Here is a 23,152-nt window from a genome sequence, read left to right as displayed (position 1 = left end):
TAAAAAAAATCTCAATTTATACGCATCCTTTATGATTGTCTATTATTGTCATTGTTGTCTACTGTTGTCATCACTGTGTTAAAATCAGGTCTCTCTTGTAAATGAGTCCCCGAGGCTCAATGGGATTAACCTGTCTAAATAAAGGTTGAATGAACGGTAGTTTCATTCAAATTGCCCAGCAATTCATGAGATATTTAACCAAAAACATATATTTTCTTGTTGTTAAGTTGTTTTGCTCCACTTTATTCATTAAAACTAATACAAAAAATATTTTTTCCTCTTTTATGTTTTTAGGTGTAGTTTCAGGAATGTGGGGACAGCTTCCCTAGTTCAGCCTCATCCAGCAGCATGATTGGTGCGTCTAGCCATTCAGGGGACACCTTGATAGCGTGCCACTTCCCTGTGGTCCAACTTCCTTCTTGGCAGCTTCCTGTCCAGGCTCTGTGCAGCAAGAAACCTGGCCGACTTTGCTCGGTGGGCCTGACCCGAGCTGCGTCCCTCCCAGACCAGGACACGTCAACCAGAGAGCACGCCTTCACAGGTGGACGAAGACGTTTCTCCAGCAGCCACGGTAGTCTCAACGAGGATCGAGCAGAGGAGGAAGGAACCAGCGACAGCAGCGGGAAGTACGACTCCACCTCGTCGCCAGAAGAGACGAGTTCCCGCCCGAGGCTGGAGAGCTCTGTGCGCTCACGCAACTCGTTTCTTCCGAATGCAGAGCTCGATGAGGATGAGGAAGATGAGGATAGCGGTGGGGATAATCTCCACAGATATCACGAGGATTCATCTTTTGTGTTGCATGGAAGTTCTAACTGGTCACTGAGCACTGGTGATGTGAATTTTACATATCCTGATGGGGACCTGGACAGCGAATGGGGCAATGAAGGTACCATGCTGGGCATGGGAAGGGATGGACCTGACCGGGTGGACTCCCTGCAGCCAGAACGCCAGCTTCACGTGAGCAGATCTGACATCAGTTTGGAGCAGGACTCCTACAGACCACAGGATAACGTGTCCGTCTGCAGCCGCGGCCAGGACAAATGCTCGTCCAGTGCTCACATGGAGTACGGCAGTGACTCCTCCTGCAACAGCTCCGATGGTGTTTTGGTGAACTTCTGTGCCATCTACAACAAGAGCAACAATCCTGCCACCCCTCATGACCTCAGCAGTCCTGCAGTTCCCCCCTCTGAGGGCTCCGTGTTCCTCAACCTACAACCGGTTCCTCAAACACGACTTGCTCATGACGCAACAGTTTACTCTCCCCTAAAAGAAGAAGCTGACACGAGTGAGTCCCAGTGGTCTCCTCAGGGCCTCGACTCAAACTGCAACCTTTACTCCCTAGAGCCGCAGCCCCCGGGCCTCTCTTCTCTGGAGGTTTCAGACCTGGCAGCCTGTCTTCAAAGCCAGGCCTCGCTGGCCATAGGGACCAACCAGAAGTACTACAAGCTCGTGACCTGCGACCTCTCCTCCCAGTCACCGAGCCCAGTCTGCTCCAGCCTCACCAGCTGCCCCGCGGGGCACGGCAGAAGCAGCCCGATCCCTCTGCCTCTTGACTTTAAAAAAGAAGAACACTCTAAAGTTGTGAAGGTTGGTTGGATACAAGAACATTTTAGCTCACTAAGTTAAAACTGTTAAGATTTATACTCTGAAATATGAATTGGTGCGAAACACTGTGTCAGGTTTTGTTATGGTTCCGGGGTCTTTGTTGTAGCTTTAGACAATAACCTGGTTTAGTATTGGGAATATTGTGTTTTAAATTGATTTTAGTTTATGTTCTTAGTTTGTCTCCATCGTTGCCATTAAATGTTCTTAGTAGTTTCTGGTTCCACCTGGTTTTCATTAGTAGTCAGGACACCTGTTTCCCCTTATCATCCTTCTTCCTAGAATATTCCCTCTTTTGTTTTCCTCAGTCTCTTTATCAAATCTTATGTTATGTTGGCTTTTGTGTGCTTCTCTGCCTTTGAGTTTATCAAAAGTTCAAGTTTTAGTCCTGAATTTGTCTCGTGCTTTCTTGCATTTGGGTGCTAGTAGGGATTCTCAGGTCTTCATTGCAGCATTGTGTCTTGTTCTTACGTTAATTTTGCCTCCAAAAAAAATTATACCTCAGAAAAAATATTCATCTACACTACTCCTCGTTCACTATTCATCTGACACCCCGTGCATGCCCATACCATGACACTCCCTCCACATATTTTCATATTCATTAAAACACAAATTTTACATGATTTAATAATTAATAATTTCATAAAATTTTCATAAAATCGTTTCCTCCCTAATCTGTTTTGGCCATTGAGGCTTGATTGATTAAGGAGCATTTTGCTCTTCCGGAGTCGTCTTTTTGTTTATAGAATATTTTACCTTGTGCAGAGTTTATTATCATCCAAACCAAACAGCAATCATTAGTTCAGTTATTCTGTTCATACAGAAACAAACACTTCATATTAAGTTGGTAAAAATCAAAAAGACTATCCAAGAATTAATGGATTATGTTAGCTCCAATTACTTAGTTGATTTTAAGAAATTAGGATTATTGTTGGTACTTCCTCATCAGGGGACAGAAGATAGACAAATAAAGATTTAATTAATAATCTTTAATTAATAATTTTCTTTAACTTTTCTGACTATCAGGCATGTGATGACCAGGTTGCCACCACCTCCACTGACAGAGCCCCCTGCAGGAAGCATCATATAGACAGCATCCAGAACGTCTCCCACTCGCTCTGTTCCCTGTGGCCCAGCCAGTGTAGCCCACATACCAGCAAATACCAGTCTGCAGGAGCTGAATCCACCCAACCATCTGCGACTGGGAACCAAGTGCACAATGACGCAGATGCTACAAGTAGGAGAGAAATGTGATTGTAGTTGTTATTGTTGAGAGGGATATCAAATTAATACCTGAATAAAACATTTATATGCACGTTTTTCTCTTTGTCAGGAGTTACTTCCTCAAACAAAGAAGTGGTGCGCTATAAGAAGCTCCAGAGGCCAACCTCACTGCCCATCCAGCCGTTTGTTCTGCTCCCCGCAGAAAAACCACAGGCCCAAGCCCAGCACCTAGGGGGTCTCCTGGAGCAGTACATCAGTCAAAAGAGCAGCAGACCTGGTGGCTCCCAGAATGGTCTGAAGTTCAAGATGAAAAGAAGTCAGTGTTTATCTAAACTTCAGCCATCACCAGTGACAAATGACTGCCCCATCCTCCTGGAGGCTCCATCCAGCTCAGACACCTGCTCCACCTGCACACCGAGTCCACAATGCCTAAGCCGCAGACACACGTGGAGCCAGTTCAGTAAAAGCCAAGGCTTGGATCTGCAGAACTCCCAGCTGAAGCCCGTGGTGCAGATACAAGATAATACAAGCCCAAACAATGGCAAGCCTAAAAGTTTTTCCAGCTCAACCCCAAATCAATACAAACTTGTTAAGATTCCCACTTACCAGAATCTGATGAACCTCCCTACAGAGCCCAAATATTCCAATGTGTCCCTGACCAATGCCGCCTACTGTTCAACATCCTCTCAAACATCACCCACATCAGCCAAAATGGCTGAAAACTCAAATCAGCTTTATACGACCTCACAACCTCAGCTGAAGTTTCAACAGCATCAATCTGCTCCTGCAGCTGATATGGGCTTTTTGCACAGCAGAGTTAAAGCCACCCTCTCCACCGTGGCTCCTGTCTCATCTTTAAGCTCATTCCTCGCCTCGGCCACTTCACGCCTGCATCCCAAACAAATCCAGGGCACTGCTGGGCTCCATTTGAGGCCAAATCAGAGTCAACACAGCCAGACTGTCATCCCAAGTGACAGGCCGCCCATGGAGTTCTGCCAGTCGCCTGACATATCATATGAGTCAATGTCTATCAGTCATCTTCAGAGGAAAGGTGAGGGTCAGCTCAGGACTAAGCCACTAAATATACTTTAAATAACAGCTGGATACAATTTCTGGATCATAAATATAACTAGGCTCTTGTTCGGTTAATCTCTTTAGTGAAGAGCTGTTGAAAGCAGCAATAACATCTCAGTGCTGCAGCAGAGTCTTCAACACCCTGGAGGGGCTTCCTCTCAAACATGACCTATTTTTAACTCTCCCTGCACAGGATTGGTGGAGCTCTCTGAAGCATGTGCGACTACAGTCTCCCAACGAGTGATGCAGCACAGCTAATAACTGACATCACACCACTTGGGCTTCTGTGTGTAAAGTTAATTATATGCGTGTGAATGTTTTAGAGCATATACTGTATCCAGTGGTGGAGGCGTTAGCAGCAGCAATGAGTTGGTGTGGTGCAGCGCTGCAGGAGGCGTCAACATGCATAAAGAATTTACCGTGACATTTGCATGAGTTGGTCTGTGAGGGATGGGAAAAGAAAAGCAGGGCAGGGAGAGCAGCTGAAATGGAAAACGGACCGTTTCATCTTCAGTTACAGTTCAGATTTCCAATCTTGCAAAAATGAGAAGGAACCCCAAAAGCAGACTGTCATAATTATGTGCTCTGATTGTGTATAAGTGTTAAAAATCATATTTTTTGTCTATAATTTAAATTGTATTTTCTCATAAGTGGAAAAAATAGCTGCTTAAAAATGAATAGCCCGAGCATTTTCATCTGACCCAAGTCAGATTAATCCAGTGGCGCCTCTAGAAATGTTTTATTGGCGTGGCCACGTAAGGGACACACCAAAACCAGACGCCATGAATAGGCCTGTCACGATAACAAATTTTGCTGGGCGATTAATTGTCTCAGGAATTATTGCGATAAACGATAATATTGTTTGAAATTTGACAATAATTAGCAATTATTGTCAAATTTATGAAGAAATGTTGGTTAATTTGTTTTGAGTGTAGTACATTTTTTCAACCACTGGATGGCAGTATAAGACTGTTTTAACAGAACGATGGATAGTGAGGGAGCGAGCAGCGTGTCTCTAAGAAAAATGGGAGGGAGGCCCCTTGACCCTCTTTCCTTTTTTTCAGTTCTCAAAATGGCGGCCGCTCAGTGTAGTTTGAGCTCTTTAGCATAGCATTTTTCACACAAAGCTTTTAATTAAAAAAAATCTGTAAACAAGTTCTCAGCTTCTTTTTGCAGTGAAAAACAACTTTTTACACAAAGGCACGAGTTTCAACAGTGAATTTTGGAGCTTCGACAAGATGGAGTTTTTTTCCCCGAAGTTGGCTTGTTAGCTTAGCTCGTAGCTTAGCTGCTTTTAATGACCCCAAAACCAGATTTTGGACAGTTAAAATAGATTTTAAAGAGAAAGGGAGGGATCATTGAAGAGCACCGGAGTTGAGCCTTTTGTCATCCAGTGTCTTCAATATAGAGACACGAAGAAACGATAAAGCCGATAAATGAAAATGAGACAATAATTTTCATTTATCGTGCGATTAATTGATTTATTGTTTATCGCGACAGACCTAGCCATGAAAGAATTTAGAAAATTTTATTATGATGTTGCGAAATGACGAATTGCTCAGCTTCTTATTTTACTGGTAAATATACTGATTATGTGATGTACAGAGACCCGAACATTTAGCGTTGCAACATTATGTATCTTGACGAAAACACAGAATGCTATAAACTGCGCATTAGTCTTTTTGTCCATTTCCTTAAAAGTCAAATATATGTTTTAATTTTAATGAATATGAACATTTACTGGGAACAAGCTTTCTCAAGTTTATAGCCACCACTTGATCAAAATTATTTTAAAATTAGCTTGTTGCTGTGTAGTTTTGTGAACTTTTGATATAACTAAGAAATGCACTGTCACTCACTTTATCAAAATTTATATTTCTGAAATAATTTATGCATATAAAATTCTGAGATCCTGCATCCTAGTGTTGAGGACACTGGTTTTGGACCAGTTGTCCTTATTCAGAAGTACTAGATTTAGATGTTCTTTTAGTAGTTTTAGATCATCTTATGATGATGAAGCTGTTTGAGTCAAACATGTGTGATGTCATGCGATGTGTTGTGAATGACCCATCTCAATGTTTCCAGGTCTGCTGAGGTCTGTGAGCAGCGCTGTGGATTTGATCGTGGCTTATTTCGGCCGCAGCAGAGACCCAGAGGAAAAGGTATGAATCAGCAGAACCGAGCACCGAGAACAATGCGTCAGAGCACGAGGCGCGACATCGATATCAGAGCAAAGGTGTTAAATAACTGGAGTCACCGGGTCTTACAGGACAGAACAATATGTGCTGTTCTTTTCTCTGTGGCACAGATGCGTCTGGGCAACAGCTCCTGTAGTCCCTCTGTTGCTGATCTGGTCCTGGGACACCTGTGTCCTGCAATCCAGAACATTTTAGAGGATGGCCTGAGGGACCACAAGCTAGATTATGTGATCGGGCAGAGCCGCAATCATTCCTGGAAAGTGGTGGAGATTTCCACAAGAATAGGTACTCGCAGTTATGCTTTCATGATTCATGAAGCGAGAGGCGATATGGTTAATTTGTCTCCATGTCTGTCCAGGTCCAACCACCAGGATCCTTCATAGCCTGGTCTCAAAGATCAGGCATTGTTCTGAACTCAGCAGCCACAGTATGAGAGTGAGAGCCTTCATCATGGGCCTTCTGAAGTAAGAACAGCAGCTGCTTCATTTGTTAAAACACGAGAAGAAAATACAAATAAAACACATGCTTCTGTCGGGGTTTCTTCTCTTACAGCTTGAGGTCTTTGGAGTTCTGGCTCAGTCACCTTCAGAGTCAAACAGGTGAGCATAAAGACAATTTACTGCACTAACTTCACGATTCTTTTGCACATAGGCACTTTGGCAACTAAATGCATTGTAACAAGTAATTACTCTAAATTTATTTGTCATTCACATTGAGTTCCTCAGTCCGGCTCCTCATCTCCCACCTGTTCCTCTTACTCTGTCTCAGCTGCATCCACTTACCCTCATTTCCTCTCAATACTTACTCTCTGAGCTCTCTGTATTCCTCATAGACTTTGTTACTTTAGTATTTTCCAGCTGCCATGTCAGCTTTTAAAAATAATAATAATAAATTCAATTGTCCATCAAGTCCAGTCGTCTTCCTACATAGTAAAACTCTGACAATATTTGATAATGATAAATTGTATATAGCCACACTAGAGAAAAATCCATTATTGTGTTGGAATTAAACAGTTACAACCTTTTGCATAAACTTTTTTGTTTCACCGGGGCTCAACCCAACATGCCAGACAAATTATGATCTGCTATGCCATGAGTTTTAGTTTAGTTTTGTTATGGCCTTGGCGAGAGGTTCCGGACATCAAATCCCGGACGAGCCCCCAGTTTGTTATGGCCTGGTTCTAAAACCACAACAAATAAAGGGGAAGCAATGCATGGAATAACTTAAAATTATATTTATTTAACAAAAATCATGGCTGGCTGGAGAAGAGGGGTCAAGAAGGGTGAGAAATGAGAGCAAGTGGTGGATCTTATGTTGGATCTGAAGCTCTTCTGGAGACACTGGTCAGCTGCCTCCACTTCCAATCAACACCAATTAGGAGCTCTGAAACACAGACATGTTAGAAAGACCAAGAGGAAAGCCTTGGGCCATAACAGTTTGATGAAGCTCTGTCTGCTATAAAACAGTGATAATGTGGTTGAAAGGCCTGCTGAGGTGGGTTGTAAAAATTTGGAGTAAGACTATTGTTTTGGGAAATACATTTTAGACTATTAGCGCTACACTTTTGTATTTGTACTGTTTTTTGGATCTTACTGTGTACCGTTTCCACAGACGTGGTGACCACATACTACCACTCCTGGGGGTTCCTGTTCGTGTCGTTGGGCCAGTGTCAGCCCTTGTTTCAGGAGCTGCTGCTCCTTCTGCAGCCACTGTCTGTGCTGCCCTTCGACCTCAACTTGGTCCTGGAGACGCAGCTGTTGCGTCACAGACAGCTGTGCTCAATGGATCGGGACGCTTTCCCACCTCAGCCGTGCTCAGCTCCTCTAATGAGCAGATGGCCGAAGCAGCAAACTGACAGAAGGGCAGAAAACAGCTACAACAGGCAGAGCTTAAGCTGCTACAAGGAACAACATGGAGACGTCTGTGCCTGCAGAAGTCCAGTATCACCTCCTGCTTCAGAGTGTTTGTCCCACGAGTTTGATCCTGTGAATATCGGGGCGAATTCAGTGAACGGTACACAAAACCACACAGATACTTGGTTTCAGATCAGTATGGATGGCACGGAGGATGAGACAAAAAAACACTGTGGGACCCAAATCCCAGTGACTCCTGTTCAGACAGAGAGTTCCTGTCAGAGCAGCCGGCGCTGGGCCCGACTGTTCGGAGCAGCTTCTACCAGAGCAGAGAAAAGTTCTGGAGCACAGAACGAGAGGTAAGAACAGTGCAGATTTTTAGTCATGACCTGCGTTTTATGTGCTGAGTGAAAAAGTCTTTTCGTTGATTTGTATTTACCCTCAGGTGCAGATTACCATCTCAGTGGCTCCATTTGGACCGATCTCAGCTTGGACTGTTGGTCCAGTCCATCCGGTCGTTAAAGCTAGGAGGGGCTCAGACTTTAACGAGCTGCTGAAAAGTGAAGCCTCTTTAGACAATCGGCGGACTCTGGACTATTTACTATCGTAACAAAAAAGTCCTCAGTGCATGAAAACACATAAAAAGAGCTTAACCACAGTTTTGAGCTGACAGGACAGCACAAAAATACAAGATTAATGACCACCGGCTCATATTCAGGTTTTATAATGCACTAGTTCAGGGCTATTCAACAAAACTGCTCAGGGGGGCACAGTTTCTAAAAGCCAACAGCTCCGGGGCCAGACGATTTTTTTTTTTTTTTTTTTCATTTATCCTTTATTTATCCAGGTTAGTCTCATTGAGCCACGAGAACTCATTTTCAAGAGAGACCTGTTTAGGGAGCACATGGTGGGGGTTAAGGGCCTTGCTCATGGGCCCAGAGTGGGGCGAATGAGGGTGGGGGCAAGTGTGGGTGTTTCACCTACCCCACCCACAATTTTGATGTTGTCGGGGCCGGGGCGTGAACCGGCGATCTTCGGATCACAAGCTCACCTCTCTAACCTCTGCGCCACCACTCCCCACAAGTCGATTAAAGTCGTCATGTGAATAAACCAAGTTTTACAATGATCTGTTACCTTTTAAATGGTTTATTTTATTGCAATGAATCATAAATGCAATAAACAAAACCCTAACCTAGAACCTGAAAAAAAAATTATAATGAAATGGGCCGGATTGAAGTCACCCGCGGACCGGAAATGGCCCGCGGGCCTCCAGTTGAATAGCCCTGCACTAGTTTATATCAAATCATCAGAAACAGGTTAAATGGATAGTTCAGTTCTTTAAAAGAGGGGTTTTGTGTAAAGGTTCTGAACAATTAATATCTTACCTGTTGTGGATAACTTTTTAAATGACCCAAGTTTTAAAACAATAAAGTTTAATTCTAACCAAATTGACAAATTGAGACTAGTGGAAGCTTTGGTTTTGGCTGTTAGCTTTAGTACAATCAGAATTAAAGAGTAATTCTCCAAATTAAAGGTGCTCAAAAAGCTAGCTGCAGGTAAGATATAATTATCATGACCTTTTCGTGGACTCCACTTCAGAGAGTTCTAATTATCGCTTTCAACTCATAAAATCCTGAATAATGTGGTTTTAAATCATGTTTTAAACTCTTCATGCAGCTCAGAATGAGTCGAATCGAGCAATGGGTCTGACCTGCAGCAGGTTTTCATTATACAATAACACAGCAGATCTTGAATTTCCATGCAACAGCTTTAAAAAAAACAAGAGACAACAATTATAATGAATAAGAATAATCTTGTTCGGGTGCTCTCTTCTGCAGATGCTTGTCATAAAATGAGATTTTTCTGCTGTTCTTGTGCTGAAAGACAATCTGTTCCTCACAATGTCTGCTCATTTGTTTCATGGGCCAAAACTTTTACTGGTGCCAAATAATACTGTAACACACACACACACACACACACACCAACCTCTCTAAACTTTTACATTTGAATTCACTTTCTTTTGTAAGCATCTCTACCAGCATGGATTCACTGTAGGTGCATGAAGGCGCCCCTGTGTTTTACTTGACCTCTGAACTCTCCTACCGTTGTATGGTGCAAGCCGTCTGGTGGACATTCAAAGATGTTCTGCAGTCACGTGAAGTCTGTGAAACTTGATTTTCTTTCTTTTAGTTGTTCCTCTGAATGCCTGTGGACAATCAGCGTCTGTCAATGAAAACTTTTTCCTCACCTGTTTCTGGAGAAAATGATTAAAAGTTTATCTAAACGTGAACCTTGTCCTGTGGGATGGTGGGTAACAACACGTCTGAGCCACTTCTGTGATCGGGAGGCGTTATTAACACAGATGTGTGTAAAAATGATGACGCCACACCTCTGTCAGGTGAGGTAGTGAGCGGGGGAGGTGTCATACTGTTCTCCAGGTCTGGGCGCTGTCAGTTCTTCAAGTGACTGCTGTTCAAAGTCAATCAGCGGTGGTGGTGGTGGTGGGATAACCTTAGCCAGACAGGAAGTGGGACTTCGGCACATGTCCTGTGAATCCTGTGAAAAGACATTATAGAGGTTTGTTTACAAGTCTACAGAATCCATCCATCCATCCATTTTCTTTACCCGCTTCTCTTTTCTGGGTCACAGGGAGGTGGTGCCCATCTCCAGCACTCTGAGAGGCGGAGTTCACCGTGGACGGGGACACTTGAAGACAAATGACGTTCTCACTCATATCTAAGGATAATTTAGAGTTGCGGATGATATGAACCTAACATGCATGTTTCTGTTCAGTGGGAGGAAACTGGAAACACAGAAACGCCTCCACCAGGGAGCAAACCTGCTGTGACGACCTGTGTTCAGATTGACATGCTAAATACAGAAATATTCAGGTCTGTGGCTGAAAAAAGGCAGCTAAACCATAAATAGTTCTTGTGACATTAGCATATTGCTACTTTTACCTTTTAGCTAACTTTTTTTTTTTTTTACAGGGGTGTCAAACTCACCTACAAAAGGGAGGAAAAATTAAAACCTTTTTCAAACTAAGTGCCAGTTTCAGAATCTACATGAACTCAAATCACATACCCGACATCTTTCTTGGTTGCAGGTTCCTCAACAAGAGTTTGATTGGGCTCATTTGACGTTCTCTGTTGCACTTTTGACATCATAAATAAAGATTACTGAAAAAATTAAAGTGATAAAAACATTTTTTATTTAACATGTCTTCGGGGCCAGATAAGATGTCAACGAGGACCACATTTGGCCCACGGACCTTGAGTTTGACACATGCTAGCATTCAGTGACGGTGCAAGCCTCCATGGGGCCCTAAGTGAAATTTGGTTTGGGGCCCTCTAGTTCTGCTAATAATGTGGATTATTGATCAGATCATTCACCCACCTAACATAAGCTCATTGCAAGGCCCCGGGGCCCTAAGCAGCTGCTTAGTTTGCTTATGCCTTGGGCCGGCCCTGCTAGCATTTTCTCCTTTTGGATTTTAGCCACAGTTCTGCTTAGCTTTTAAAAATTAGTTTCAGCTTCTTCAGCAATTTTTTTACAGTTATTCAGCGTTCACTGCGTTTGAGAAAAAAAAGTTATTTTTTTAAATTCTCTCTGTGTGCAGCTTTCTACAGCTAAAGGCAGTCCTCTCTTTTGGACATGATGTACTTCTGGGGATCGTCCTCATCCATGTGATATGGTTTCCCAGGGATGAAGGTGTTTAAGGACTCGTAGCAGGGCACCGTGCTGCAGATCGCTTTCACAGGTGGTTTTGGCCTCTGGGCCAAAAGTCAACACAGAAACATTAAGATCACTTCAAATTAAATTAAATATATTACTTAACATATCTGAGTTTAAGTTTTTAAAGAAATAAACACAACTGTAACGATGAGACTTTGACGCCGTCGTACTTTGAACAGAAACAGAACCAGAAACAGATGCATGAAGCCGAAGCGTTTGTGAATAAGAGGCAGAAGCAAAGTTTACATCGATGTGTTGACTGCCGACGAGAGGCAGATTCAATGATCTCCTTCGAATCCTCTCCTGTGTCTCCTGATGAAACTCAGTCAGCGCTTTTTGGCACATCGTGGAGTAGGTGCAGCCAATGTACTCCTCACATCTTGGAATGAAACCTAATAAGGAAATAGGAAATAGGAAAGAGAAAGGAACAAAAAAAACAAACATCTTCCATTTTGCCACACTGCACGAAATACTGTAATTCTTTTCAACATTAAAACCTTTAAAACTTTGAAAGGTAGCCGGTGATGTGCATTCCTTCTAAAGGAATTATGGATGTTTCATTTCCAACATTTAAGTATTGTATTATGTAACCTCGTTACCGCTTCTATTTGCCGTACAGCATCGCTCTTTCAGCCAACTGAGAACTTTTACTTAATAATTTAGCAGCTTGGACACACGTCATTGGTCTCATGTTCACAGTTCGGCTTCAGTTCAGACTATGGGAAACTCACTGGTTATACCTGTGTATCCTGGTACTATTCTGTAGGAATCATTGCCGAGGATGGATGGAAGGGAAGTGCTGGTCTCTGCTGAGAGGACCTGAAGACGGCCTGAGTGTGTCTCTTTCAGCAACTGGCTTGTGAGCTTTCCGTACGACTTGCCTATATGAAACTTCAGCTGTGGGCAGTACCCCGTGTACCTAAAACAAAAACATGCGTTAAAACAACAAACATACAAACAAATCAAGAAGCTAAAATGACCTGGTGTCTGTTCTGGTGGAAATTTTCCAGTGTAAATGTTTAATGTTGAGCCAGTTTGGGTTATTTCAGCAGGACTTCTGGACAAACAGGTAACCAACAAGTTCATTGTCATTAAAAATGAGAATTGGAGTCGTTTTGTTGAGAAAAGACGCAGGAACAATTTGGAAGGAGAGTCTCGACACTGAAGAAGAAACTGAGCTCTGGCAGCTTCCTACAAGCTGGTTGAGCTCAACTTTGTGCCAAGAAGGGTGAGTAACTTCCAACGGAAAGGTGCAGCAAGTTTGTTGGATAAGTCCCAAAAAAGACAAGAAAAGGTTACAATAAAAACACTGTCTTTTATTTTGAAGCCATTTACAAAAATAAAATATTTTGTTGCTTTGTGCTGGTGAAGAATTGAGTAAAAACCAACAAAGTCCATGCTCAATAATCCAGGTATACAATACAACAATTTTCAGTCAGGTCATCTGGACAGTTTCTTTTTTTTTTTTTTTTGTGCTGAAACGCTTCACCTTCCATCCAGACGGCTTCATCAGTCAAGGAAACGCACAACACAAAACTGATTCTTCTCCCAGAACGGGTTAACCCCAAATAGTTTAACTGAAAAAAATTAAACTAAGAGCTCATGCAACCTGTTAGTGCTCAGAATGTGTTGGGCATTAGTTTGCTACTACCAAACCAAGCTTTAAGGTTAAATGTGTAAAACTGACTCAGCTGCAGTCATTTTTTTGCTTTTTAAGGTCATTGGGCTGTGGCAGCCACCTTGAATCAGGATGACCCCAATTATTAATAAGTTATAGATGTGCATCCATTGATTACTTCCTGCAAGTTTCGTTGATATTCATCCAGTGGTTCATAAGAAATTTTGTTAACAGACACATGCTCACTGTATGTAGACAACGGCAACATGATCGCCCACATATGGAAAGCCTAACTGCCTCCAGAGCATCCTGATGCAGCCTACCTGTTTACAATATAAAGTTATCAGGTTTAATTTAAATAAAATAAAAACACTCGAGTTGTCTTTTTACTCACCCTGGGATGACATGGAGAACATTTTTGCTGAATTTCGAGCTACGTTCGTCCATGTCGGAGCAGCTGACAGCTCGTCCCCCTGAGCACTTTGTGGCTGCTACAGAGATTCAAATGCAAACAAATGTGATGCAGTTTGGTGTCAATAGAACTTGTAAAATTAATTTAACCAAAAGTAAACTTGTGAAGTGTTCCAACTGATTGGACGCGCAACACTGACCCCTGGCGGACATATTTGGAACAGCTAGCCCAAACTTTAAATATAAATTGCAAAAAGTCAAAATACTACGTTTTTTTAAAAACAAAAATAATGATTAAGAGTTCATATTTTTGTTTTCTTCTTAAAATATTTAAAATATATTTGTCATTGCCTGCTTTAAAAAACTACTTCCCTTTTACTCTTTGTGAAAACAGTTCTCATATGGAAAGTGCTCAACATTCACACATTTTAAATATCATTACTTTAAAAATTATTATCATTAATAGTAATCATATATTGACAGACATACCTGTAAAGAGGTAACGTGTGAGAGAACAACCTGGTTCAACCTGCCGTCCACCAATCAGAGGACGACTTGTTTCGTCTCCAGTTTCCTCCGGCCACATGTGGACCTGTCCTCAGGCAAGATTCACTTACAAGATTCACCTTTCACTTTAAAACAAAAAAGGCTTCAAAACACCACAGCAGGCCTAATTGCAGGACTTGATCAACATTAAAACTCAATATACAATACAATCAAAAACACGAGTACAAGAAAACCAAGCGATTAAAACAGTTTATCACATATAATCAGATCTAACAATAAAATAAGTGCATCATGTAGTGTATAGGACCCCAACAATGGTCTCTGTTGGTCAGGAAATGCCAAATAGAAGATCTTAAGGTAATCTACAGAAATAAAATTAAGTAATGCACTGATTATATTGTGAAGTCTCAAGAAATTTGAGCCTCAGGATTTTTTATTTTATTTAATTCAACCTTTATTTTATACAGGATATTCTCATTGAGCCTCGAGGATTCATTTACAAGAGAGCCCTGTTTTAAACAAAGAACACAGATGAGGTACAGACAACAATAGACAATCATATAAAAGCATATAAAATGAAAAGTAAATAGAAGAAATTATATAAAAATGAAACAAAAACAGCTACATTATTAAGCGATGTAAAATACTAAAAACAGGAACATGTCTGCGTTGATTTTTGAAATAAACTTAACAGTTGTTTAAAATCCATTAGAGAAGTCAAAGTTGACAACTTCAGGTCTTTTTGCAAGATGTTCCAGGTTACAGGAGCGGAGTAGGAGAAGGCCTTTTTGCCAAGTTCGGTTCGCACTGAGGGGAAACTGCAGGTAATTATGTCCTGAGTGTGCACGCTGTAGCTGCACTCACTGAGTGACATGTAGGAGGAGATATATAAAGGCAACAGATAGAGAAGTGATTTAAAGATGAAAATGTACCAGTGTGAGAGTCTGTGTGAAGTTAATGATGTCTAGTTAACAAGTGAATACAGGGTGCAATAATGGGTACGGTAGTTACAGCTGGTTATGAATAGCGCAGCGTCCAACATCAACAATGTGCTTGCAGGAGCATTCAAGTAAATATTGTCACCGTAATCAATGGAGGGAAGGAAAGTAGCAGTTACAAGGTGTTTCCTAGAGTTCAGAGTTAGACAGGATCTATTTCTAAAAAAGAAACCCAGTTTTACTTTCAGTTTCTTTGCCAAGTTTTTGACATGAGGCTTAAGAGAGATGCAAGTCGACACCCAAATATTTGTAAGAACCAACAAACTCACTAGGAACACCATTCAAAGATAAAATAGAAGGAAGGACTGCTGGTACCATCTTCTTGTTTGCAAACAACATCCCTTTGGTTTTATTAGCATTTAGCACCAGTTTGAGACGGAACAAATCTGACTGGATGATGTTGAATGCAGACTGTAAAAGCTGGAAAACCTTAGCAAATGTTCTAGCTCAACAATAAAAAACTGTGTCGTCTGCATAGAAATGTAGGGATGCATCGGGTCATCTGGCTTACATTACTTATGTAGATTGTGAAGAGGGTGGGTCCTAAGACTGAACCTTGTGGTACGCCATTGTTAACGGTTAGATAGCTGGAAGAAGTACCATTATGTTGAACACATTGCCTCTGATCTGAGAGATAATTAGAGAGCCAACCAATGGTGTGATCCGAGAAACCAATTTCTGAGAGTTTATGACATAAGATGATATGGCCCACAGTGTCACAGCTTTAGACTGATCTAAATAAAGTGCAGCACAGTAGTCTTTACAATCCAATGCTTCAACAACATCATTAAAAACCTTCAGCGAAGCAGTCATTGTGCTGTGTTGTTTCCTGAAAATGATTCTTGTGTTTCTTAAGGTCAGCTGGTTGTGTGACTTCAAAGACAAACAGTTAATTATTTTCTGAGTTTCATTTAAAGCTGCCCACTGCTTCATGGGATACAATGGAGCTACATAGAAGGAATTATTGCAACTATTTTAACAGTGACCCATGTTGTGCAAACACTTGTTAAAAATGTATACCAATAAATCACAACTATCAGAGTCACCCATCAACTGTCTGAGATAATAAAGGCTGTTTGCTCTTTCAGACGTTTTTTTCTCTGGCTGTGCTTTCAGGCTTGAGTGGATGTGTGCGTCAGGTCGGATCAGATGACCCTGAGGTGCGTCTTCACCTGGAGAATGTAGGCAGGAGTGTCCGATCGACACATTCCTACAGTTTCAGATAAAAAAAAATCCTGCTTTGTTTGGTTTGCCGGTGTGATGAAACGGCTCACGCTGTTGCAACTTCTGCTAACACCTCAACATTGTAGAACCGCAGAAGAATTTCAACACATTACTCGTCTGCAAAGACATTGCCAAGTCAAACAATAAAAATAAATCATAAAATAATTAACAAAACCTATTTTATCTTGTATTGATGGTTAATGTGTCCTTAAATTAAAAACTGTAAGCAAACTTTGTGCTCAGATACCAACTACCACGTGTTGATGCCTACAGGAACAGCCGAAGTTACAGAAACTAGGTCGACAAAGGCAACGTCCGAGGAAAAGCCATTTAGGATGGAGAAGTCCAACAATCTTGATGTATTGATATGCAAATATGCTTTGGTTCCATCAAACAAGTGCTTAGTTCACACTGAGTGCATAGTCACATTTTAGAATAGCATATCAGTACATCTGAAAATCTAGCGGAGTAAACTGCACCATTTGATATAGCGTAGTTCAGGATAACCATTTTCATGTTTAAATTTAAAGTTTGCAATGAGGACCTTTATTGTAATGGAAACTGTTATTTTGTTTATCTCAGCTTGAGGGAAGAAGTATCTTTCTTGTAGTTTTGTCAGCATTTTTTAAACATGCAAATCACAGTCTATGTCGTCCAAATCTCTTATAGCTATAAATGCAAATTTGAGTTTTCTGATGGCACTCAAGTAGTTTCCTTATTTCTGGTATTTGGTGACAGGTAGATGCAGGTATGAACATGCAGCTCTGTGATATGATGTAAAGAGGCGTGGCAAAGGAAGAGAGGTGGATCAGAGAATAGTTTTCTTTTTTTTTTTTATCTCTACATCACCTCTTTACCTGAACAGGTTGTCTTAGCCTGTTCCTTTTTCTTTGTGGAGTTCAGCCGGTGAGGACAAACCTGGAACATTTCTGGAAATGAATCTATACAGGAGCTTTGGGAATCTCATGGAGACATGGGTGAATGAGGCCATAACGTCTCCACAGCCACAGCTGCTTCAGAACAACACCTTAGATGCTCTTGGACCTACCTCTGACATGGGAATCAACCCTCGATCAGAATCGGTGGACTCTGGTGTGGAGTTAGCCAGCTGTGGCACGCCGTGTCAGGTCTCATCCTCTTCTGCCTCAACAGAAACGGACTCACCTATGCTACAAAGTGAAGGACTCACTCCAGCACTGTCCCAGTCTCCTGTCCTCTCCTCTCCCGTGCCTTCGTCCTGCTCTTCCTTATCGTCCCCATGCCTCTGTTCCAGCACAGCCGAGGAAGAGTCCTCCACCGTGCACCTAAAGGTCGAACGAGCTCTTCGGAAGGCTGTCTCCAGGAACTGGAAGAGCATAGATGAGTCAGCCGTCCAGCAGCCTCGAGCATCTTTCCTGCCCAAACGGCACACATCAGAGTTAGTGAGGTGTCCAAGGTCGCAGAGCTTCGATACCAAGAGGAGGTTCGACCCGTCTGTACCTCTGAAACAAATGTCAGACATGGAGCAATGTATTTTGAGTTCTGATGAGCAAAAATCAAAGGTAAAACACATTAACTGTAGCCAGACTGTTTGAGTGTTTAGCTGCTTTGCAGAAGAGATAAAACCCAAAGCCCTGGATTTGTTTTCCCCACACTAGTTTTGGAATTACAGTTATCAGTGACTCACCGGACTCATGTACAGTCTTGCACAGTGCATGCTTGAAAATGTTGATGGGAAGTCTGGCAGAGTCTTTATTTAAGGGGATTGCAACACCTACTTGCAAAGAAGATCTTAAAGTCAGAGGCAGACATGTCATTAGCCATGATCGTTCATGCTCATGAATCCATCTTTTGGTTGGAATGGATCTGAAACCGGTCTGGCCAGGTGACGAACCTGAGAGGAATAGAGGCATGAGCGGGAAGCTAAAAGGTCAGCGGGGATTTTTCACAGATGTGAAAGAAAAAAAAACATGTCACGAACCAGACAGCAGAGAAATCCAGTCCTCATTTGGAACTTCTTTGGCTAGTGACGTAAACAACTGTCAGATACATCTCCCATCATGTGAAAGTTTAAAATCAGCTCATATTTTGTCAAATGAAGGCATTGCAGCAGAAGGATTAAGGGTTTGCATTGGAGTAGCTCTTTGTGTTTCAGCCCTCGGGTGTGCGTGTGTGCGCAAGGAGTCCTTGTTTTGTTATGGTCGGGGTTAAATAACTGTGAGCAATGCAACACGGAAATTATGACAAGTTATTGTTTCAAAAAGCTCCTTTAAAGTTGGAAACAATGAACTAAATAATCTTGATTTTCTAACCAAACAGGTTTCAATGTCGTTTAGAAAATTCATCTCAAGCCTAATTAAAGATGACAACTTAATGAGCTCCAAAAGTTACTTGCGTAAAACAATGTATCCTTATACTTGCTTTACATCACGTATTTCCCAACATAATTTGCCACTCTTTATTTATTTATTATTAAAGTTAGCAAGGGATCAAGTTCATTCATCATATAAAACATTGAATTTTATTTACAATGTAAATGTTGCTTGCTGACACACTAAATGCATTTGTCAAACACAAGGCGATGGCAGGTTTTTTTGTTTCCAAGTTTTTATCCTGGTAAAGGATAAAAGAAGTCTGAGATTGGCAGAAATTATTATTTTTTTTTAAGTAAATTAATGACATTTGAGGAATAAACACGTGAAGCTAATTTTAACGCTGTCCATTTTATAAATGGATGGACTGTACTTATATAGCACCTTTCTATATTATAAAAATATATATATAAAAAAAAAAAATATATATATATACACATGTATATATATATATATATATATATTATATACATATACATATATATTATATTACTACTATACTACTTAACTACTAAAAAAATCACTACTATATTCTATTATTATATATAAAGATATATTATAGAATATTATCAAAGCTCTTTACACCACGTGTCCTCATTTACTCATTCATACAGCACTCTACTAGATCTGTACAAAGACTAATCAGTGCTTTATCACATTCATACACTGATGGGACACATCGGAGGCAACGAGGGGTTCAGTGTCTTGCTCAGGGACATGTGACTGCTGGTGGAATCGAACCCCCAACTCTTGCATTGGAGAATGGCTGTTCTAACCACTCAGCCACAGCCGCCCCAACTTATGCAACATTTGGTGAAATAGTAAAGGCCGTGAGGTAACCAGATTAAAAGTCACCCTAGTAAACGTCTGCATCAATAGATTGATAACTGTATAGTTGTTTTCTTTTTTTGTTGTAATTTTTCTGTGTAAATAAAATAAAAACTTGATATAGAACTGGATCCTTTGAATATGTGTGGCCTAAAAGTTAATTAATCCAATCCAATTGAACTTTATACTGTTAAATATTTTTATTTTGAAAGGACTTAAAGAGCTTTGCGATGTTGTGACGAAAAATTACACAAACCGTTTTATACTAAACAGGGGCAGGCAGCTGTGGCTGAGTGGTTAGCGCAGTCGTCCTCCAATGTAAGAATTTGGTGTTTGATTCCACCAGCAGGCACATGCCTAAGTGTCCCTGGGCAAGACACTGAACCCCTCAATGCCCCTGATGTGTGTCCCATCAATGTATGAACATGATAAAGCACTGATTAGTCTTTGTACAGATCTAGTAGAGCGCTATACGAATGGGCAAATGAGGGACAGATTGTAGTGTAAAGTGCTTTGAGTATCTTGATAAGACAGAAAAGGTGCTATATAAGTACAGTCCATTGACCATTTACTATCATGTTATTGTCCCCGTTTTGCCTTTGGCAGTGAGCGATAACGTTTTGCTTGTGTCTGTGTTTGTTTGTTGGATTTTAGTGAAACTTTCAAAAGAAAAATATTGTTATATGTACATTAATTTAATTCAATTCAGTGTATTTACATAGTGCCACGTCACAACAGAAGTCATCTCGGGACACTGAACAGAAACATTCATATATAAAAATAATAATTTAACATGTTATCTGAGGAGCAGACTGCTTTGAATTTAACTTAATCGCAGAACTCTCGTCTTGAGCAAGCATGAAGGCGACAATGGAAAGGAAAAACTCCCTCATGAGGAAGAAACTGTCAGCAGAACCAGACTCAGGACAAGTGGCCATCTGCTTCGACCAGCTGGGTAACAGATACACAATGGCAGGTCAAAAATCACATGTTAAGATAGAAATAATATCAAATGAAAACTACAATTTTAACAGTTCATTTAAGTAAATGAGGTCAATTTGTCCTCTAGTAGTCTAAGCTGAAGAAAGCATAACAAGCCAACCCTAACTATAGGATTTATCAAAAAGGAAAGTCTTAAGCCCAGCCTTAAAACTGGACAATGTGTCAGCCTCACGGACAGAAACTGGAAGTTGGTTCCACAGGAGAGGAGCCTGATAACTGGAAGATCTTCCTCCCATTCTGCTTTTGGAAATTCTAGGAAGTGTGAGTAAGCCTGCAGTCTGAGAGCGAAGTGCTTTGTTGGGAAAATATGAAACGATAAGATCTAGGATTTAAGGTGGAGCTAGGTTGTTGAGAGCTTTGTAGGTTAGAAGTAAAATTTTGAATTCAGTTCATTACACAAAATGGGCGCAACTCAGCCATTTTTACAAAAATTGAATGTATTTGTGTTTGGTGTAGAGCCAGCTGAGAATAATCCTTAACATAATCTGAGTGATGTCTCCCAATATCATGAGATTGTGCATAATGTTATGCCTGCAAGGTTTGACTAAAACCACCATACCTCCATCACATCTCAACATAATGCATTCCCTCAAGAAACAAAAGGCATTTATTGTTACTTTAGATTTCCTTGAAGGCCTTCTACTATGTTTTGCATGGCATCTTTCCTTGGGTTTATAATGTTACATTTCCCCCCTTTGTGCTGATCTGTGCAGGGTCTTGATGTGAAGGGGAAGAAACTGAGTCCTGGGTTGTTCTACCTGGAGCAGGTGTGTCAAATGCTGGAAAAAGTCGCCAGAGAGCAGATGCGCAGCCAAGCATTTCAGATTGAAACCGATGCTCTCTGGGAACACGAAGAAACAGAGGTGAAACTTATTCAGTCTCACATGTCTAACAGCCTTAGAAGGAATTTAAGCATTTTGACACAACTACAGTTGATATCTGTGGCATGCATCAATCAAATCAGAAACAAGATGTCTTCATGCAAATTCATCAAAACTAAACTCCTTTCCATCTTGTGATGTTCTCAAAAGGCTCCTGAAACTTGTCAGACTGACTCAACAGCTGTGGAAGAAGACCAGTCATTTAGCCAACTGGTTGAACATACAGAACAGGATTCCAACCAACCTAGGCAGCAAAAAACCAGACACTTTCGGCAGAGATCAGCCTCAGACACAACTTTTGCAGCTCTGAATTTAAGTAAGTTATTTTCCTCCATCTATCTTTACCCACTTTTTCCTTTCCGGGTCATGGGGAGCTGGTGTTTATCTCCAGTAGTCATGGTGCGAGAGGCGGGGTACACTTTGGACAGGATGCAATCCATCACAAGGTCACATAGACAAACTCACTATCTCTCACACCTAGGGACAATTTAGTTACCAACCAACCTAACATGCATGTATTTGGTCTGTGGGAGGAAATCCACATTAGATGCCCTTCCTTAATACTATTTCATGTTAATATTTTGGCATGTTTGCTTTTGTTGGGGGATTTGACCGACTTGATTATGTGTTTTTGGTGCAGAAAAGCTGAACGCAAACCACAGAGGACAGCTGCTTAGTACGAATGACCTACTAGAGAGTGTAGAGGAAGATAGCAGAACAGCGGAGGTAATACGCATGGATGAACAACAATCCTTTGTTGTTCAAATAGAACAATAATCATGTCATGTCATTACGATTTACTTAGAAACTGAAATATTTGCAACTTTTCAGGAGACAACAAAGGAGAAGTCAAATAAGGCTGCTAGGAACTGGAGGGCAAAACTTGGGGCTTTGAGAAGAACGGAGTCTACTGTATCGGACACAAAGAGGTGAGAGTCTGTATTTATAACTCTGAAACCTCTAAGGAGTCAGTAATATTAATAAGATGCTCTGAGGAAATGCTGCTCCAGTGTGGCAGTCAGCAACAGAGGATGCAGTGGCCCAGTGCAAAGTAAAGGCTCTCGTGAGAGCTCATTTCAGTCTGTGCATCTGTGTCACTTCAACCTTATTTTTGTCTCCGTGAAGTTTTTGCTTGCATAGTGGCTCCAGTTTTTTAACATGACCTCCCTGCCTGATATTTTCTGTTTTCTATGAAGCCAGCAGATGCAGTCAACCATGAAAAACTCAACCCGCAGACGGCTGAGCCAAATATTCAGAAGAAATAAAGAAAATAAAGATCAACTTGTGTGAAAGGACAACAGCCTCTGTCTCCACATTTTAAAATTTAGTATTTTTAACAAGGAGAATGTTTTAGTGCTAATAGCCTTCCTATTGTCTCATGATGCATCAGTCTACCATGTTCATTTATTATTTACTCATCTATTTTTGTTTATATAGATATGAAAGCTGGTCGGTAGACGAATGTATTGGCCTGTTTCTATGTCACAAAGAATTCAAATGAACGAAAGTCCTCAGTAGGATCCTTTTTGTACAGTTTTTTATTGTTTCAAATATTTCAGATGTGTATATGTTCCTACATTGTCCATGTCAAATGACATAATGTAAATATAATTATCCTAGCGCTCCTATCCTTATTTGTGCTTTTG

The 23,152-nt window shown here is 41.1% G+C and overlaps 3 protein-coding genes across 3 annotated transcripts; 2 read left to right on the top strand and 1 right to left on the bottom strand.

Moving 5' to 3' along the window:
- Positions 1 to 348: 348 nt before the first annotated feature.
- Positions 349 to 8,561, top strand: LOC119424548 (iporin). Its single transcript, XM_037692035.1, has 10 exons — positions 349 to 1,587; positions 2,629 to 2,839; positions 2,936 to 3,877; positions 5,986 to 6,062; positions 6,209 to 6,383; positions 6,457 to 6,562; positions 6,651 to 6,697; positions 7,710 to 8,111; positions 8,216 to 8,310; positions 8,397 to 8,561. The coding sequence occupies exons 1-10, from the start codon at positions 349 to 351 to the stop codon at positions 8,559 to 8,561; spliced, it is 3,459 nt and encodes a 1,152-aa protein (XP_037547963.1).
- Positions 8,562 to 10,463: 1,902 nt separating this feature from the next.
- fam166b (family with sequence similarity 166 member B) lies at positions 10,464 to 13,751 on the bottom strand. Its single transcript, XM_037692034.1, has 5 exons — positions 13,699 to 13,751; positions 12,427 to 12,605; positions 11,933 to 12,078; positions 11,607 to 11,724; positions 10,464 to 10,513 (listed from the first exon to the last, which is right to left on the bottom strand). The coding sequence occupies exons 1-5, from the start codon at positions 13,749 to 13,751 to the stop codon at positions 10,464 to 10,466; spliced, it is 546 nt and encodes a 181-aa protein (XP_037547962.1).
- Positions 13,752 to 17,388: 3,637 nt separating this feature from the next.
- Positions 17,389 to 22,842, top strand: si:dkey-106l3.7. Its single transcript, XM_037691908.1, has 6 exons — positions 17,389 to 17,985; positions 21,339 to 21,488; positions 21,657 to 21,822; positions 22,147 to 22,232; positions 22,338 to 22,435; positions 22,703 to 22,842. Exons 1-6 carry the CDS (start codon positions 17,410 to 17,412, stop codon positions 22,794 to 22,796), a joined length of 1,170 nt encoding a protein of 389 aa, XP_037547836.1. The 5' UTR covers positions 17,389 to 17,409; the 3' UTR covers positions 22,797 to 22,842.
- The last annotated feature ends 310 nt before the right edge of the window (positions 22,843 to 23,152 follow it).

Source organism: Nematolebias whitei, chromosome 18 (genome assembly GCF_014905685.2).
Source record: "Nematolebias whitei isolate Nwh7 chromosome 18, NemWhi1, whole genome shotgun sequence".
Taxonomy (NCBI): domain Eukaryota; kingdom Metazoa; phylum Chordata; class Actinopteri; order Cyprinodontiformes; family Rivulidae; genus Nematolebias; species Nematolebias whitei.
Note: the sequence above shows the minus strand (reverse complement) of the source record. Positions and strands in the feature narration are given on the sequence as shown.

Bases quoted from the DNA above. Each gene is read 5' to 3' on its own strand.
- LOC119424548 (XM_037692035.1), top strand. From the start codon at position 349: ATGATTGGTGCGTCTAGCCATTCAGGGGACACCTTGATAGCGTGCCAC. The intron at 6,063-6,208 runs GTATGAATCAGC...TCTGTGGCACAG, and splicing joins GCAGAGACCCAGAGGAAAAG to ATGCGTCTGGGCAACAGCTC. The intron at 8,112-8,215 runs GTACACAAAACC...ACTCCTGTTCAG, and splicing joins CGGGGCGAATTCAGTGAACG to ACAGAGAGTTCCTGTCAGAG.
- fam166b (XM_037692034.1), bottom strand. From the start codon at position 13,751: ATGGACGAACGTAGCTCGAAATTCAGCAAAAATGTTCTCCATGTCATC. The intron at 11,725-11,932 runs GTAAACTTTGCT...CTTTTGGCCCAG, and splicing joins TCGGCAGTCAACACATCGAT to AGGCCAAAACCACCTGTGAA. The intron at 10,514-11,606 runs TGTCCAAAAGAG...TATAATGTCTTT, and splicing joins CGATCCCCAGAAGTACATCA to TCACAGGATTCACAGGACAT.
- si:dkey-106l3.7 (XM_037691908.1), top strand. From the start codon at position 17,410: ATGGAGACATGGGTGAATGAGGCCATAACGTCTCCACAGCCACAGCTG. The intron at 17,986-21,338 runs GTAAAACACATT...TGATCTGTGCAG, and splicing joins CTGATGAGCAAAAATCAAAG to GGTCTTGATGTGAAGGGGAA. The intron at 22,436-22,702 runs GTGAGAGTCTGT...TTTTCTATGAAG, and splicing joins ACTGTATCGGACACAAAGAG to CCAGCAGATGCAGTCAACCA.